The sequence below is a fragment of the Thunnus thynnus genome, chromosome 17, assembly GCF_963924715.1.
Source record: "Thunnus thynnus chromosome 17, fThuThy2.1, whole genome shotgun sequence".
In the NCBI taxonomy this organism is placed as follows: domain Eukaryota; kingdom Metazoa; phylum Chordata; class Actinopteri; order Scombriformes; family Scombridae; genus Thunnus; species Thunnus thynnus.
In genome coordinates this window covers 25,233-42,500 of record NC_089533.1, presented here as the reverse complement: position 1 = coordinate 42,500, position 17,268 = coordinate 25,233, and the positions used below count along the sequence as shown (strand labels likewise).

Sequence of the window (17,268 nt, the reverse complement as noted above, 5' to 3'; positions counted from 1 at the left end):
GTAACTACCTGTAACTCTTGGTGACTACCTGTAACTCGTAGTAACTACCTGTAACTCTTGGTGACTACCTGTAACTGTCAGTAACTACCTGTAACTCTTGGCGACTACCTGTAACTCTCGATGATTACCTGTAACTCTCAGTGACTGCCTGTAGCTCTTGGTGACTATCTGTAACTCGTAGTAACTACCTGTATCTCTTGGTGACTACCTGTAACTGTCAGTAACTACCTGTAACTCTTGGCGACTACCTGTAACTGTCGTTAACTACCTGTAACTCTTTGTAGCTGCCTGTAACTCTTGGTGACTACCTGTAACTGTCGTTAACTACCTGTAACTCTTTGTAGCTGCCTGTAACTCTTGATGACTACCTGTAACTGTCAGTAAGTACCTGTAACTCGTAGTAACTACCTGTAACTCTTGGTGACTACCTGTAACTCTTGATGATTACCTGTAACTCTCAGTGACTGCCTGTAGCTCTTGGTGACTATCTGTAACTCGTAGTAACTACCTGTAACTCTTGGTGACTACCTGTAACTGTCAGTAACTACCTGTAACTCTTGGCGACTACCTGTAACTCTTGATGATTACCTGTAACTCTCAGTGACTGCCTGTAGCTCTTGGTGACTATCTGTAACTCATAGTAACTACCTGTAACTCTTGGCGACTATCTGTAACTGTCGTTAACTACCTGTAACTCTTTGTAGCTGCCTGTAACTCTTGGTGACTACCTGTAACTGTCGTTAACTACCTGTAACTCTTTGTAGCTGCCTGTAACTCTTGGTGACTACCTGTAACTCTTGATGAATACCTGTAACTCTTTGTAGCTGCCTGTAACTCTTGGTGACTACCTGTAACTCTTGATGACTACCTGTAACTCTTTGTAGCTGCCTGTAACTCTTGGCGACTACCTGTAACTGTCGTTAACTACCTGTAACTCTTTGTAGCTGCCTGTAACTCTTGATGACTACCTGTAACTGTCAGTAAGTACCTGTAACTCATAGTAACTACCTGTAACTCTTGGTGACTACCTGTAACTGTCAGTAACTACCTGTAACTCTTGGCGACTACCTGTAACTCTTGATGATTACCTGTAACTCTCAGTGACTGCCTGTAGCTCTTGGTGACTATCTGTAACTCATAGTAACTACCTGTAACTCTTGGCGACTATCTGTAACTGTCGTTAACTACCTGTAACTCTTTGTAGCTGCCTGTAACTCTTGGTGACTACCTGTAACTGTCGTTAACTACCTGTAACTCTTTGTAGCTGCCTGTAACTCTTGGTGACTACCTGTAACTCTTGATGAATACCTGTAACTCTTTGTAGCTGCCTGTAACTCTTGGTGACTACCTGTAACTCTTGATGACTACCTGTAACTCTTTGTAGCTGCCTGTAACTCTTGGCGACTACCTGTAACTGTCGTTAACTACCTGTAACTCTTTGTAGCTGCCTGTAACTCTTGATGACTACCTGTAACTGTCAGTAAGTACCTGTAACTCATAGTAACTACCTGTAACTCTTGGTGATTACCTGTAACTCTCAGTGACTGCCTGTAGCTCTTGGTGACTACCTGTAGCTCTTGGTGACTACCTGTAACTGTTGTTAACTACCTGTCACTGTCAATAACTACCTGTATCTCTTGGTGACAACATATAACTCTTCCATTAACACAATTATAGTAAGTGTACTTAAATATTTGTTAATATGAAAATAAATACGTTGTTTGCTACTGAACTGTCATGTTAACTGTTACTGATGATATTTTATTGATACTTTATTGATTGATTGCTCAGATCTCGTCCAGTCATCCAGCTCAATAACACCATCGAAGTTTCTCCAGGCATCGTTGACCCGAACATGTGCAACTTCTGGTGAGATTACAACCTGACACCTGCTAACATCCTAACAAGCTAACATGCTAACATGTGAACAGCAAACATCCTAACAGGCTAACATGCTTACAGGCTAACACATGAACAGCAAACATCCTAACAGGCTAACATGCTTACAATCTAACATGTGAACAGCTAACATCCTAACATGCTAACAACAGCTAACATGCTAACAGGCTAACTCTGTGTGTGTCAGTATTCAGGTGAAGGTGTGTTTCTCCTACATCTTCAACACTGGAGAGAAGAGCAACAGAGACAACATCAGTGAGTAAACAACAACAACAGCTGCCTGTCTGTCTCTCACAGCTGACACATAACATTAATGTTTACACACACAGCCTGCAGCCTGCTGGAACCTGACTAACAGTGTTTATGGGGACTCAGTGCTAACGAGTCTGTTTATGGTCAGCTGCCATTAATTATCATTAACAAGCTTCCTGTGTGTTTACAGCTGTGTGTGCTCTCTCAGCTAATTGGCTGATTGATTGATTGACAATACAAAGCTTCAGTAAAACCCTGCTGTTATTCAGCAGTGACACACACACACACACACACACACACACACACTAGATGACATCATGCTGTGTCCTTGTGTGTCCTCTTGTCCTCTGTGTGTCTGAATGATAAATCACATTACAGAAACTGATATTATTACATCTGAGAAACACACACACACACACACACACACACACACACACACACACACACACAGAGTTCTTGGGTAGCTCAGCATGTCCTGGTTTTGTCTCATTAATTTGACCAATCAGAGCCGAGGTCAAACTGTTGCTATGACACCAAACCTCCACACTCACACACACACACACACACACACACACACACACACACACAAACACATATATAGTATTATACATATTAGTCATTATTTATATTTAATTAAACTAAATGTAATTTGAGGTGAGATAAAAAGTGAAACATGTTGGTGTGAAGATTAAAAGAGTAAAATAAAAATCTAAATGTGATTGAGATTATGGAGCAATTTGTTTTATTTGTTGAATTATTGATCAGAATTTGAAAATAGATCCAAATAATCACATAAACATACAGCAACACCTGCTGTCCAGGAGAAATAAAACAGACGAATACAATTAAAGAAAACCAACATTTTTTTCTTTTTATTTTCGTCAGTAGTGCCGATTACAGAACTGTAAAAGTATATAAATGTAAATGCTTTAGCTTGAATCTCTGATCAAAACATGTTGAATGAAATTAATTGACAACATGATAAATATGCAGAAGCTATTACGGAACACATCCCATAATAAAACATTTGGTGGTTCACAGTAATCTATACTGAGGAAGAACAGATGAGAAGATAAAAGCATTAAATACTGAATGTACATTATGTGTTATTAATTTGATACATTAGAAAGTTTAATTTGCTCTTATTTTTTTATATTGAAGTCTAATTCTTTAAAATGTTTTTAATTAACTTATTTCTGGAATAAACCAAAAAATAATGAAACTAATCATAAAAGATAATCCTGTAAATATGTAAACATGTCGTTTTCCTTCTTCCATAATAATCTAATAACTAATAAACTTTATTTATAGACCTTTTAAACAGCGTTACAAAGGAAAAACAAACATTAAAACATTTCAGCTCCTCTAATGAAATAAATAAGAAAATATGATAAAATAAGATAAATCTGTACGTTCTGTCTCTGTCTCTCAGCCGTCCACTTCACCGTGACCGCTGACGTCACCAGTCTCAAGTCCCGCCTCCGTTTCCAGGACAACAAGCAGAGCATGTTCTCTGGTTACCTGTCGATGCCGAGACGTCAATGTAAAACCCTGAAAGTCGGATTACAGGTGAGACACACAGATATCAAACATTATCCTGATGATTTACCCAGTGGAGACACACATGAGATCATGACTACAGCTACGTCATCAAATGTCTTGTTTTCTCTCAAACACAAAGATAATCAGTTTACCACAACGTTAAGCAACAAATTCTCTCATTTAGGATGTTGAAACCATCAAATGTTTGATTATTTTTGTCTCTTAGATGTCATATTTTCGTTCTCAATTAATCTGCGGATTATTTTCTTGATTAAACAATTAATTGCTTTGTCTATAAAAGGTCAGAAAATAGTGAAAAATGTTTTTTATAACTTCCAACAGTCAAAGCCGACATCTTCAGATGTTTTGTTTTGTCTGACCAGTCCAAAACTCAAAGATATTAAATTTACTAAAATGTACGACAAAGAAAAACAAGTTTTTACATTTGAGGAGCTGAAACCAGTAAATATTTAAATATTTGGCATTTTACTCATGGATTAATGAAAACGATTATTCAATTATTAAGATAGTTGTCAAATAATTTCCTGTCAATCAATTAATCGACTAATCATTTCAGCTCTAATCAGGACATTTACTAATGATCAAACCTGCAGATGCTGACACATTTTTTACAGTAAATTCTGAAAGAAAATGTTTGAAATGTGGGGAAATTTATTTAAAATATATATAAAAAAACAACTGGTCTGAGAATCATTCCAAAGTTATCCACCAGAAACAGTTTTAACAACATCTGCAGTTTCAGATATTTGGTGTTTAATTACTGTTTGATTAAAGGAAGTTCTGCTGTGTGAGATAAGAGCAACTTATTCTGACCGACACTGACACTTTAATTAGTCTGCTGCTGACAGACTTCACATCCGGCTCCTACCAGACTTCAGAGGAAAAACTTTTGTTAACATTTTCTGCTCACTGGTCAGTGCTGGAAACCTGCAACAAAACCCCTCACAACTCCTGAAAGGAACAGTTTTTGGACATAAGAAGGTTTCTCCAACTGCTGCTTTAAATAGCGATGATGATGATGATGATGATGATGATGATGATGATGGATATGCAGGTTGAATTCATGGTGTCCTGCACTCCGAGCTCGTCCTGTCACGTATGTTGTTCTTATCAGTGCAAGTTCATGTTCAGATGTAAAAGCTTGTAGATCCTGTTTACTTCACATTCCTGCTGATCATTGTCCACATCATCTGCTTTCAGCTTGAGTTCATTCAGGCAGCAACTGGTTTCACTTCACTTACATCAACCTGCAGAGACCTGAAGACGTGCTGTACAAGGACAATCTGACTTCTGAGACTCAGCTGGACAAAGTGGATGTATGAAAAGTGTTGCTAAGGTTCAGTTCTGTGTGTGTCTCTCCAGAGTCCGATCCGAGACAAAGTGGAACCGCTGGTGTTCTCCCTGAATGCCTCTCTCTATGAGGAACTTCCCAGGAAAAGAAACTCTGTACAAGACCTGAACCGTTTCCCTGTGCTGAGCCAGACTCCCCAACCTGCCAGAGACCAGGTAAGAACTCATCAGAACACATCAAAGCCCATCAGGATCCAGATCAGAATGTATCATAACCAACGTCAGAACTAACAAGAACCCATTAGAACAAAGGTCAGAACCCATCAAAACCCATGAGAAACCAGGTCTGAATCTAGCAGAATCTAGAACTACAGTCAAAACAAATTATAAAACAGATCATAACCCACATCAGAACCCAACATACATTAAAAATCAAACTGTTCAAATGTTCCTTCACTTCATCAGATCCATATCCAGAAGGCCTGTGGTTCTGATAACCGTTGCCAGAGCAACCTGCAGATGACAGCCCAGTTCACAGATGAGAACCAGAAACCTTTTGACATGTGAGTGAACTCCTGCAGTCAGTTAATGCACACACAGCTGCTCAGGTAACGACTAATCACTGATATTGATCACTTGAAATGTATTTCATGTATAATGACAAAGGAAGACACAGGTCACAGGTGTGACATGGAGGATCCAGGTCATGTGATTAAAAGCTACATACTCCTTTAAACTGCAGTGTGGTGAAGCATGTGTGAAACATCCTCAATCTTCCACTATTTGTAAAAGTGCCATTGTTAGCATAATTGGGTCAGGAATTGTGACCTGACTTGAACTTGCTCTGATGGACCAGAAACTTAATGTATGACTTCACCTAAAGGACGTTAGATTTGAGTTGACTTGTCTTGGGACTTGAAATGTCCTAACTACTTGACTCGAATCTTTCCCTTAACCCATAAGAACCCGGACTCATTTCTCCTTAAAGGAAAATTATGGGGAATATAAAACAGACCAAATGGACCACAAGGAACACATTTCTGATTTTTTTTTTAAATTCTACCTTCAGTGTCAAAGATCTGTAATGTAACATATATGTCACAACGATATTTCCCTAACTTGTTTCATATCAGTTTGTTCAAGAAATGTGGTCAGAACAGGTTAAATGTAATACAGGACATCTTATTAAAGCATCAGAATTGTTAAATAGGTTGAAACCTACCTTTAGTAACGAAAAACAAACTTTTTAAAATTAGCTAGTTCTGTCACATTTGCTGACCCGGCACACTGCCATTTTGGAAATGATGTCATGGGTACACAGATTCACACATTGTCACATGACTGCACCAGGATGTTCAGTAGATATCACTTAGGGAGTTAAAATCAAGGATAAGGCTGTATAAGGAATTTTCCAGAACATTAAAAGGGTTTGTGACTAACCCTAACCCTTATGGGTTAAGTACTGAGGAATTGACCCACAACTTTACTTTCCTACAAGGACTTGGGCTTTACTTACTTGGCTTCACTCTTTGACTTGAGAGTTGTCTTTGGCTTACTGTAAAGGACCTGGAACGTGACTTAGATGTGTCCTTAAGGACCTGGGACTTGACTTGAACTTGCTCTTATAAACCTTGGGCTTGATGTAAGACTTGATGGATTTGGGACTTGACCTGGACTTTCTTTAAAGGACCTCACTCTTTGACTTTAGACTTGACTCTGGCTTGCACTGAACTACTTTGGACTTGTCTTGGGACTTGAAATGAACATACCCTAACTACTTGACTCAAATCTTTACCTAAAAGAATTACTTAGGACTTAGGAATTGACCTGGAAATTAACTTCGACTTTCCCACAGAGACTTAACTTATGACTTGATGTGGAATTCCTTGAAAGGACTTCAGTCTTCCATTTGAGATTTGACTTTGGCTTGCCCTGAAGAACTTGGAACTTGACTTGAACTTGCTCTTATAGACTTTGGACTTGATGTATATGGCAAACTTGCATTTGCCATATAGGATTGACTACTTGATATATCTTCCCCTAAAGGACCTTAGACTTGAGACTTGACTTGAAATTTAATGTGGACTTGCTTACACAGACTTGGGACTTATGACTCAACTTGGACCCTTTAAAGCACTTCACTCTTTGACTTAAGACTTGACTTTGGCTTTGCTACATTTGCTATGTAAAGATATAGTGGAGTAATGGCAACCTGGGCAGTGAATGAAGTCACACTCCCTCTGTGTGTGTTGTTATCAGAGCTTCTCTGTTCTTTGTTTTGGTCGCTGCACCGGCCACACAACCATGTTAGTGCATGTGAGCGTGCATGTTAATGCATGTGAGTCCTCCGTGTCCTCCACGTCCATTTCCAAGATGTCACAAACTTTCTCAAATTACAGCTAAACAGTACACTAAAATATGTTTCTGAAAGCATTTGAGGCAAGAAATTGGGATCACACTAACAGAATATTAATCCATATTTGATCAGCACTGCTTAGTTTGACAGTTTTTTTCCGACTTTATTGAGTAAATGACACACACATTTGTTTTTGGTCTGAGATATTGATGCTATAGTGTGACATCTAGTGGCTGAATGCTGTCTATTGCAACTTTAACTGGGAGTTACACTAGAGGACTTGGGCTTGAGATTTATGACTTGACTTGGCCTACTTGAGACATGGACCTCTAAAAGGTTTTTAAAAAATGTCTCTGACAGATACAGAAACTCCTTCAGTCAGGGGGCCAGTGGATTTTGTTTATCAGATGATTGACAGCTTTCTGACATCACAAAGGTCACATGTCCAAACCCAACCACTGTACCATCTCAACAGGCTCATTTGTCTCAACTGACATCAGACTGTTGCCACCATGTCTTTGTTTGTGTTTCCAGGCAGAAGAGCAGTCAGGTGTTGCACTACAACAGCAGCATTAACCGCCTGCTACTAGAGGTCAACATCAACAACACTGAATCACCAGGACGACCAGCAGAGGATGCTCACAACGCTGTTTTGAACGTTAGCATCCCGCCATCGCTCATATACTCTGGAGTCCGACAACAGGTAGTGAGGCTAAAGGTCTATATCATACAGATTTTAGTAGCTGAGAAACAAGACAATGCTGATATAGAACAGAGTGTCATCTGCATAGAAGCGGATATTTATGCTGAAGCTACACATTAAGTCACTGAGCAGGAGCGTGTAGGTAGAGAAGTGGACAACACACATCAAGTGATCACAAGTTCTTTTTGTTGTACAGCCTTTTCTATTTAATAAATGTTTAATTTAGATGGATTGCAGGGACTTGGACTTGTCTGCATTATCATTTATGACTGGCCAGTGTTGAATTACCTGAGAGAATTGCTGTTTGCTTATGAAAACTTGATTTGGACTTGTCTTATAGGAATCAGTATCTGACCTGAGACTTGACATGGACTTGAAACTTAACTTGGACTTGACTTAGACTTTACCTTGGACTTGACTTGAGGCTACACTTACCATAAAGGTCCTGGAACTTGACTTGAGACTGACTTTGACTTGTGTTAAAGGAATTGAGATTTTTCTTGCCTCGCCCTGAAAGACTCAACTTCTTGAATTGAGTCTTGACTGGGACTTGGAACTTGACTTGAGACTTAACTTGTCCTGATGGACTTGACTACTTGACTTGAATCTTCCCCTAAAGGACCTGGTCGATTTAGCCTAAAAGACCAAGAATTTCACTTGAGAGTGGTTTGCCTTTAAGGACTTGGACCTTGACTGAAAACCATTACTTGGACCTGTCCTTGATCTTGACTTAAGATCGGACATGGAGTTGCTCAAAAAGTCTTGGCAATTTACCTGATACTTGACTCATATTTGCCCTTAAGGACCTGGGACTTGAGTTGAGACTTGACTTTGACTTGCCCCAAAGGAATTGAGATTTGACTTGAATCTTGCTCTGGTACTTGACTTGGCCTGAAAGACCTTACACCTTGACTTGAGACTCAATTTAGACTGACCCTGCTTTGGACTTGTCCAAAGGGATTTGGGACTTGATTTGGACTTACCCCAAAGGACTGAAGACTTGACTAGATTTGCCCTGAAAGATCTGGTACTTGACATGGAATTGATGTGAGAATTGACATGGATTTGACCCAAAGGACCAAGTCCCTTAAGGACTTTGGACTTGGACCTGCCCTTGACTTAAGACTTGAGTTGTATTTGCCCTAAAGGAGCTGGGACTTGAATTGGACCACTTAGTCTTTCAGCTGATGTTTGTATGTTTCAGGGTGACATCGCAGTGGTGGAGTGTTCTGTTGATGACACTGTTCTTCTGTGTGAGCTGGGGAACCCGTTTAAAAGCAACCAGAAGGTACAAAATGTCCTTCACAGTCTGTTACTGCATATTCTGTAGTACTGCTAGTACTGCCGTCTGTACTACTGTCTGTGCTGCTGTTTGTTCCGCTGTCTGTACCACTGTCTTTGCTGCTGTTTGTTCCGCTGTCTGTACTACTGTCTGTGCTGCTGTTTGTTCCGCCGTCTGTACCACTGTCTGTGCTGCTGTTTGTTCCGCCGTCTGTACCACTGTCTGTGCTGCTGTTTGTTCCGCCGTCTGTACCACTGTCTGTGCTGCTGTTTGTTCCGCTGTCTGTACTACTGTCTGTGCTGCTGTTTGGTGGTGGCTGTGCTGCTGTTTGTTCTGCTGTCTGTGCTGCTGTTTGTTCTGCTGTCTGTGCTGCTGTTTGTTCTGCTGTCTGTGCTGCTGTTTGTTCCGCTGTCTGTGCTGCTGTTTGTTCTGCTGTCTGTGCTGCTGTCTGTGCTGCTGTTTGTTCCGCCGTCTGTGCTGCTGTTTGTTCCGCTGTCTGTACCACTGTCTGTGCTGCTGTTTGTTCTGCTGTCTGTGCTGCTGTTTGTTCCGCTGTCTGTACCACTGTCTGTGCTGCTGTTTGTTCCGCCGTCTGTGCTGCTGTTTGTTCCGCTGTCTGTACCACTGTCTGTGCTGCTGTTTGTTCCGCCGTCTGTGCTGCTGTTTGTTCCGCTGTCTGTACCACTGTCTGTGCTGCTGTTTGTTCTGCTGTCTGTGCTGCTGTTTGTTCCGCTGTCTGTACCACTGTCTGTGCTGCTGTTTGTTCTGCTGTCTGTGCTGCTGTTTGTTCCGCTGTCTGTACCACTGTCTGTGCTGCTGTTTGTTCCGCTGTCTGTACCACTGTCTGTGCTGCTGTTTGTTCCGCTGTCTGTACTACTGTCTGTGCTGCTGTTCGAGGTGGCTGTGGCTCAGGAGGTGCAGTGGGTCATCCACTAAGTGGAAGATCAGCGGTTCGATCCCTGGCTCCTCCAGTCCACATGTCAAAATGTCCTTTGGCAAAATACTGAACCCCAAATTGCTCCTGAAGGCTGAGCCATTGGTGTGAGTGTGATACATAGATATATAATAATGATAATAATAAACTTAATCTATATAGCACAATTCATGCATAAAATGCATCACAAAGTGTTTAACATAAAAGAAGATAGCAACAATAAAAACAAAGGAGAAAAAAGAAAAATTTTAATTAAAAACAACAGGATAAGATATTAATATTAAAAAATAGCCATCAGATTAAAAATTAAGGCTTCACATGAACTTAACATATAAGACACAGACGAAACAAAAACGGCTGTAAAGAGGACAGCTTGGAGCCACTGCAACACTGAGCGCCACCAGCATCGCAAGAGTGTGTGTGAATGATTAGAAACTCCTGATGAGCAGCATTAGAAACTGATGAGCAGGCACCTTCCATGGCAGCCTTTGCCTTCAGTGTATGAATCTGTGTCTAAATGGGTGAATGTTGGCATGTCATGGTTGGAAGACTAGAAAGAGGCTATATAAATACATTTACCACTGTCTGTGCTGTTGTCTGTACTCCTGCTGAGACTCTGTCTGATCTTTGGTCTTTTTCAGGTTCAGGTGTTGATCATCTTTCAGCCATCTGAGATCAGTTTGGACACCAGAGAGATTCAGTCTGTGCTGCAGCTGTCCACGTAGGACACACACACACACACACACACACACACACACACACACACAGTTTTCTAGCTGTCTGATTGGACAGATATGAGCTTGTCTGTCTCTCTGTGTGTTTTCAGGCTCAGTGAGCAGGCCGATCTGTCTCCTGTCTCTGTCTCCATGTTGGTGGAGTATTCCCTGCAGACGTCTCTCATTCTGTAAGTACAAACACACTTTAAAGAGCTGGTATGGTGTAAAACAATAAACTGATGTTTGGGATGTTGGGGCCTCCTGTGCTGTAAAATCACTTCTATCTCCTCGCTCTTTTTAAGTTATTTGAAATTTTGAAATTTGCGGCTCAACAACGAGAGGTGTTGAGGCGGTACTCGTTACTATGTTGCACCAGAAAGTCAAATCCAATCAGTGGGAAGCTTTATCATGAGCCTGCTGCCGCCCAGCGCTACGCTGAGTGTTTACGTAACTTCTATTGTTTGCATCACAGCGGGATGATGAGCAAAGTTCATCATTCAGTTGTTCAGCAGCTCAAAAGTCTTCACAGCCCTCCAGAGGATGGACATTTACGTCAGGAATGGTTGAAATTCATTTTTGGAGATGATCTTCCCTCCATTATTGGCGAGTGGTTGTGTGTATTCAGCAGATTTTACAGCCGACTGTCTGCTTAATGAGACTCAGCATGCTGCAGGATTTTCTATTGTTTCATCTTCAGTCTGTGGATGAAATTTTCAAACATGGTTTCTTTCTGTGAATGTATGCTGATTTTATGTAAATAGCTTCAGAAACAGCCTGCTAGAGAACAGAGGCGAATCTGGGCTGTAAGGAAAGATGGTTTTAGAGAAGTCTAAACAACTTTCGGTGAATAAAATGTTACAGATATTTATAAAAATAAGTCATAATACCAGATCTTTAAGAGGTTTAATGTTTGTCCTGATGACCTCAGCTCCCTTATTGATCGATTGTGTCCTGACAGGATCAAACAACCAGACTCTGCCTCCTTCAGTGGTCATGTGATCGGTGAGTCAGCCATGAAGAAGACAGCAGACGTTGGCAGTCTTCTGCTCTTCTCTTTCCAGGTTTGTCTGACATCAGTATGATCTGTGATGGAGCATAAACAGACCAGGTGTTTACCTGCGGCCTTCTCTGACAGGTGAACCTCAGCGGGAAGCCGCTGGGTCGCCTTGGCAACCTGGCGGTGGAGTTTGATTGGCCGAGGGAAGTGTCCAATGGGAAGTGGCTGCTGTACCTCACAGAGATTCAAGTGAACGGCACCTCAGAGCCTCACTGCACTCCGCCTGGCAACATCATCAACCCCCTCAACCTCATGGTAACCATGGCAACATCCACCTCACATAGACTCCTTTTAAATTAAAAGTTATTAAAGTGGGCTGGAACATTTCAGAATAAAGGCCAAGCCATACAGAAGCTGTTACTAAAACATCTGATTTAGGTCTTGAATCATGATCCTCTTCTGTTTCCTGGTCTGCTGTCAGAACAAACCTTCATTTACACAAAAAACATGAAAACAATCACATTTGATTTAAATATGACAAACACAAAACCAAAGGAAGATTCATGAATAAAAGGAAGATTTAATAATGGTGTTCGTGCCCAGATAAGCATTGTGATCATGCTGCTAACAGACGACCTGATTCAAGTCCCAGTTTATCCTGACAGACACTCCTCCCGTCACTTTTTAAACCATCTCAGAGCTGATAAATCTGATCTTCTTCTTTTCCTGTTTGATCAGCTGTCAAAGGAGGAGAAGAGGAGGAAGAGGAGTCTGGAGGAGGAGGTGACAGAGAAGCAGGAGGAGCAGAGAGAAAAAACTCTACCTGTCCTCCACCTGCAGGGACAGAAAAAGAAGTCCTACACTCTGGTACAAACACGTTGCTTCTGTTAGTGCAGTACTTCAGCCACCCACAGGGGACGCTCTGAGATATAAAACTAACTTCTTCAAAGTTTTGTTTGGAGGTTCAGACTTGGTTTTAGGGATTGGGGGCTGTAGAGTGCATTCATAAATCAGGGTCCTCACAAGTCTAAAAGTCTGTTTGTGTGTGCAGGACTGTGTGCACGGGGCTAACTGTGTGACATTCGTATGTCCGCTGGTGAACATGAACAATTCAGCGACTCTGACAGTCAGAGCTAGACTGTGGAGCTCCACCATGATTGAGGTACAGACTCACACTATCATGAATCATTGTCAGAGCTTTGCAGCCTCTTTTAGCTCCTGGTTTAGTTTTTCCTGTCTGGTTCAATCTCAGTGTGTCCTGCATGTGAGCTACTTCATAAGCTTATAATATCTTTGGGCTGTCTATGTTCTGCCCCCTAGTGGCCCAAATTCTCTCATTGTTTCTTTGAATGAGACCTTCTTATGTGTTTTAGGACTACAGCGATGCAAGGAGAGTGTTGGTTCGAGGCCGGGCAACTCTGAAGTTGCAGACCAATAAACCAACCATCAACATGGAGTCTCACAGCACAAAGGTAAGAACCTGCTGTTTGCGGCCCCCAGAGGCCACAGAGTTCATTACAGCCACAATATGAACAAACAATCACTGTCAGTGCAGTTTGCTGTATCACCTTATGAGTAACAGAGTTCTTCTTCTGCAGATTGAGGTCTCCATTAATCCGGACTCAGGGCAGCAGGTGGACTCCAGTGCCCCTGTGTGGATCATCGTGGTGTCTGTCCTGGCAGGACTTTTCCTGCTGGCTCTGATCTGCGTGCTGCTCTGGAAGGTAAACTGAGCTGTAACATGTGGAGGCAGATAATGTGATCTGTAATGAGACCGATGGAAAGCGTCTGTCTCATCACTGGTTCTAGTTTTAGGATCTATTCTACTGTCCACACGTGATTATTTTTATGTTGTGTCGTCACCATAAAATCATTCATGTATATCTCATCATCACCTGCTGTTGGTAAAGTGCTGTTGTATCGCCCCCTGCTGTTCAGTGTGGTTTCTTCAGGAGAGCCAGCACCAGAGAGCTGTACAAGGCAAAGACCCAGAAAGCCCACATGAAGAGCCAGCCGTCTGAGGCCGACAGGCTGACCCAGGAGCTCTGAGGCTGGGCAGACGGCTGCCAGAGAGCCCTGCTGTAAGGACCAACTGACTGGCTGTTTACTGACTGATACTGTCTGTTTATTGGCTGTTACTGTCTGTTACTTTCTGTTTATTGGCTGTTACTGTCTGTTACTGTCTGTTTATTGATTGTTTACTGGCTGTTACTGTCTGTTACTGACTGTTGCTGGCTGTTTTTTCTCCTCAGCGGTCAGTCAGTCCAGAGATGGAAGCTTTTACTTTGATTAACTTCCTTCCTTCCTTCCAGCTGCTCTGCCTCCATCTCATAGATCAACTCAGATCAATAACTAATCATCTTTATCAATCTGTGTTTTGGGGGTTTCCTCTGAAGATTTTCTCTGCTGCTGTCATTATTATCTGTTCAGTGATTGATTTATTTACTTTTGTTTGGGACATGTTATTCACAAGAATCATAAAAACTTTATTAGTTTAACGGATTTCATATAAAATTATACAATAAATACAAAATACACAGCAGAAAAATAAACTATAAAATTTAAAAAGAAACTAAAGATAAACAGTCATTCTGTGTTGGACATACAAGGTTTCTGATGCTGCTTCCTGTTTGCAGTGCGGGTTCTTCGTGCGGCGGCGGACATGGCAAGCAGCAGCATTGCACCAGGGGAGAATTATGGCTAAAGAGGACGCAGACGGCTTCCTGATCCAAGATGATGTCTCCACGTCTGGAAAGACGCCCAGACGTTGGGTCACCTCCTGGACCGAGACACATTAACAGAGTGGTGGTTTCCATGGAAACCAGACCAACACACTGCCATTTAACACCTGCTGCTGTCATGTGAAAACCTCTTATCCTTTTTACTTTCAGTTCAGTTTGTACTGAAATACAGAGATACAAGGTTCTCATCTGACAGCAGGGTTTAATGTGATTTAAATAATTCGTTTTGTAAACAGCCGAAGTTAAATTATCTTTTTTTTTTATGATGTCGTGTGTCTGAATATTTCCTAGCATCCTCCTGGTCTCAGAGTGAAAACAGATGTAAAGAAATTAATATTGATTTTTGGACTAATCAAATAATTTCCTGATATTGTACAAACAAACTCTGACTCGTCTGTTTGTACAATATTAGAACTCATCGCAGTGATTAATTTATTGATCGTCACTGTGGGTCAGTTTGTTACCAACACAGATTTAATGTCAACTGAACTGAGACTACGGATATAGACCAATCTAAAGACTGACTGATGATTTGGAAACTGATCAGCAGAATTTATTAGTTAAAGGGCTGAAATATAAAAAAAGTGTTCTGCTCCTTTAAGAACCAAACATGGCAGCAGAGTTTAGTGTTAACAGGTTTAATGTATCCATGTGTATAAATGCTTCTTTTAAGGGCTCCTCATAAACAACGTTGTGAGTAAATAACACTTGTGTTTCAAGTGCTGTCTGAAATTATTTGATGGATTTTTGTACAAAAATAGATTTTGTTGTTTTATTTTAGAAATAAAACTACACTGCTGACTGAAATATATTTTAAATCTTAGTTGCATCCAAACATCAAGTTCATTTTTTTTCCTTTTACTGTCTTTTTTGTGTATATTTTACATAATTGTGATATTTCTGACAGCACATGAGAGCAACATCAGTTTGTGTGTAAAGTCTTCTGTCTTGTTCAGATTGTGTGGATGTGGTTTGTAAACACTGTTGTGACCTGTTTGTGGGTTTTCTGTATGTTGATAATAATAAGTATTTTTTGGTAATTTACTGATCTGCAGTCTGTTTAAATCTACTCATGTTGGAGAGAGGCTCTGATGAAGTTTCGAGTGAGGACGTAATGTTGGTGCAGAGTCAACCAGCTGCTGAAACCAGTGGTGGAAAGTAGGCTAACTTAGTACGTTTATTCAAGTACTGTACTTAAGTACAGTTTTGAGGTACTTGTACTTTACTTCGGGGTCACATTTCACATGTCTATGAGTTGTTAACAGCTCCACCAAATAGTGATTTTTCCCTCTAAACTTCTCACATGCTTTCATTTCAATAAATGTTCAAATGATCCAATATTTCAGCAAAAATCAAAGATCAGAGAAAAAGTCCAAAAACTGAAAACAGATTTGTGTATCAGAACTTTGTTTTTTCTTCTTTCCTCTCCCATTAATCATCTCACCACCCCTCAGATTTATCTGCTGACCCTTTGGAGGGGCCCAGCCCCTAGGTTGGGAACCACTGGACTAAACTAGCTAACTGTATATAAAAAGAGACAGTAGTGTATATATATATATATATATATAAAGTCTGCTAGAGGATGTGAATGCAGCGTTACGTACTATCCCTACTAGGACCATAACTGAGACCAATCAGCTGATATACACCACAGCAACATGAGCCTAGAGATGCTTGGCTACAAGATGAACACCATGAGCCACAAAGAGCATTACCCTCCATGGAGAAGGAGGCTGGAGGCTAAGATCAAGGCGACATGGAGAGAAGTTAATCAACTCTCAGAGCTACAGAAAGGTGTGGGGACGAAAGGGATACCCAGGAAGTACAACAAACTGTCCAGACCTGAGGCACTGGAGACTGCCAAGCAAAGGCTCACAGCTCTGGCTACCCGCCTGAAGAGATACACAGGAGAAGCAGAAGCCAGGAGAATAAATAGGATGTTCTCCACCAAACCATCCAAAGTGTACTTTAAGTGGCAAGGTAATAACACAACAACAGATCCTCCCAGGGCTGAGACTGAACAATACTGGAAGAGCATCTGGAAGAAGGAGGCATCACATAACACCAATGCTCAGTGGCTAGTGGATCTAAGAACAGACCACAGCAATCTCCCAGAACAAGATCCAGTAACCATTACAATGGCAGACATCCAAGAGAGAGTGTCATGTATGAAGAGCTGGACAGCACCGGGCCCAGACATGATCCACACCTACTGGCTAAAGAAACTAACTGCACTACATGAACGCCTGGCAGCACAAATGAACCAGCTGCTGATGGATGGGACGCACCCAGAGTGGTTAACCCAAGGGCGGACAGTCCTGATCATGAAGGACCCCCAGAAGGGCACGATCCCATCCAACTACCGGCCAATAACCTGCCTCTGTACAACATGGAAGCTCCTGTCAGGCATCATAGCGGATGAATAGGCACATGGCCCAATACATGAGCAGGGCCCAGAAAGGAATTGGTAGTAATACCAGGGGAGCTAAGCATCAGCTATTGGTCGATAGAACAGTCACCCAAGACTACAAGACC

General features: G+C 41.4%; 1 protein-coding gene across 2 annotated transcripts in view; it reads left to right on the top strand.

Annotated features, from left to right (window-relative positions):
* The window catches only part of LOC137167926 (integrin alpha-3-like), a 33,899-nt gene extending 19,083 nt beyond the window's left edge, over window positions 1–14,816 (top strand). For both annotated transcript variants that reach the window (XM_067570280.1, XM_067570281.1), the window contains 17 exons: window positions 1,792–1,869; window positions 2,087–2,154; window positions 3,584–3,720; window positions 5,077–5,220; window positions 5,470–5,567; window positions 7,895–8,063; window positions 9,268–9,351; window positions 10,921–11,000; window positions 11,106–11,183; window positions 11,954–12,056; window positions 12,131–12,307; window positions 12,731–12,859; window positions 13,044–13,154; window positions 13,366–13,464; window positions 13,591–13,716; window positions 13,931–14,073; window positions 14,629–14,816. In XM_067570280.1, coding sequence (XP_067426381.1) covers window positions 1,792–1,869; window positions 2,087–2,154; window positions 3,584–3,720; window positions 5,077–5,220; window positions 5,470–5,567; window positions 7,895–8,063; window positions 9,268–9,351; window positions 10,921–11,000; window positions 11,106–11,183; window positions 11,954–12,056; window positions 12,131–12,307; window positions 12,731–12,859; window positions 13,044–13,154; window positions 13,366–13,464; window positions 13,591–13,716; window positions 13,931–14,041 — 1,792 coding nt within the window. In that variant the 3' untranslated portion in view covers window positions 14,042–14,073; window positions 14,629–14,816. The remainder of the gene's footprint in view (window positions 1–1,791; window positions 1,870–2,086; window positions 2,155–3,583; window positions 3,721–5,076; window positions 5,221–5,469; window positions 5,568–7,894; window positions 8,064–9,267; window positions 9,352–10,920; window positions 11,001–11,105; window positions 11,184–11,953; window positions 12,057–12,130; window positions 12,308–12,730; window positions 12,860–13,043; window positions 13,155–13,365; window positions 13,465–13,590; window positions 13,717–13,930; window positions 14,074–14,628) is intronic.
* Window positions 14,817–17,268: the final 2,452 nt, after the last annotated feature.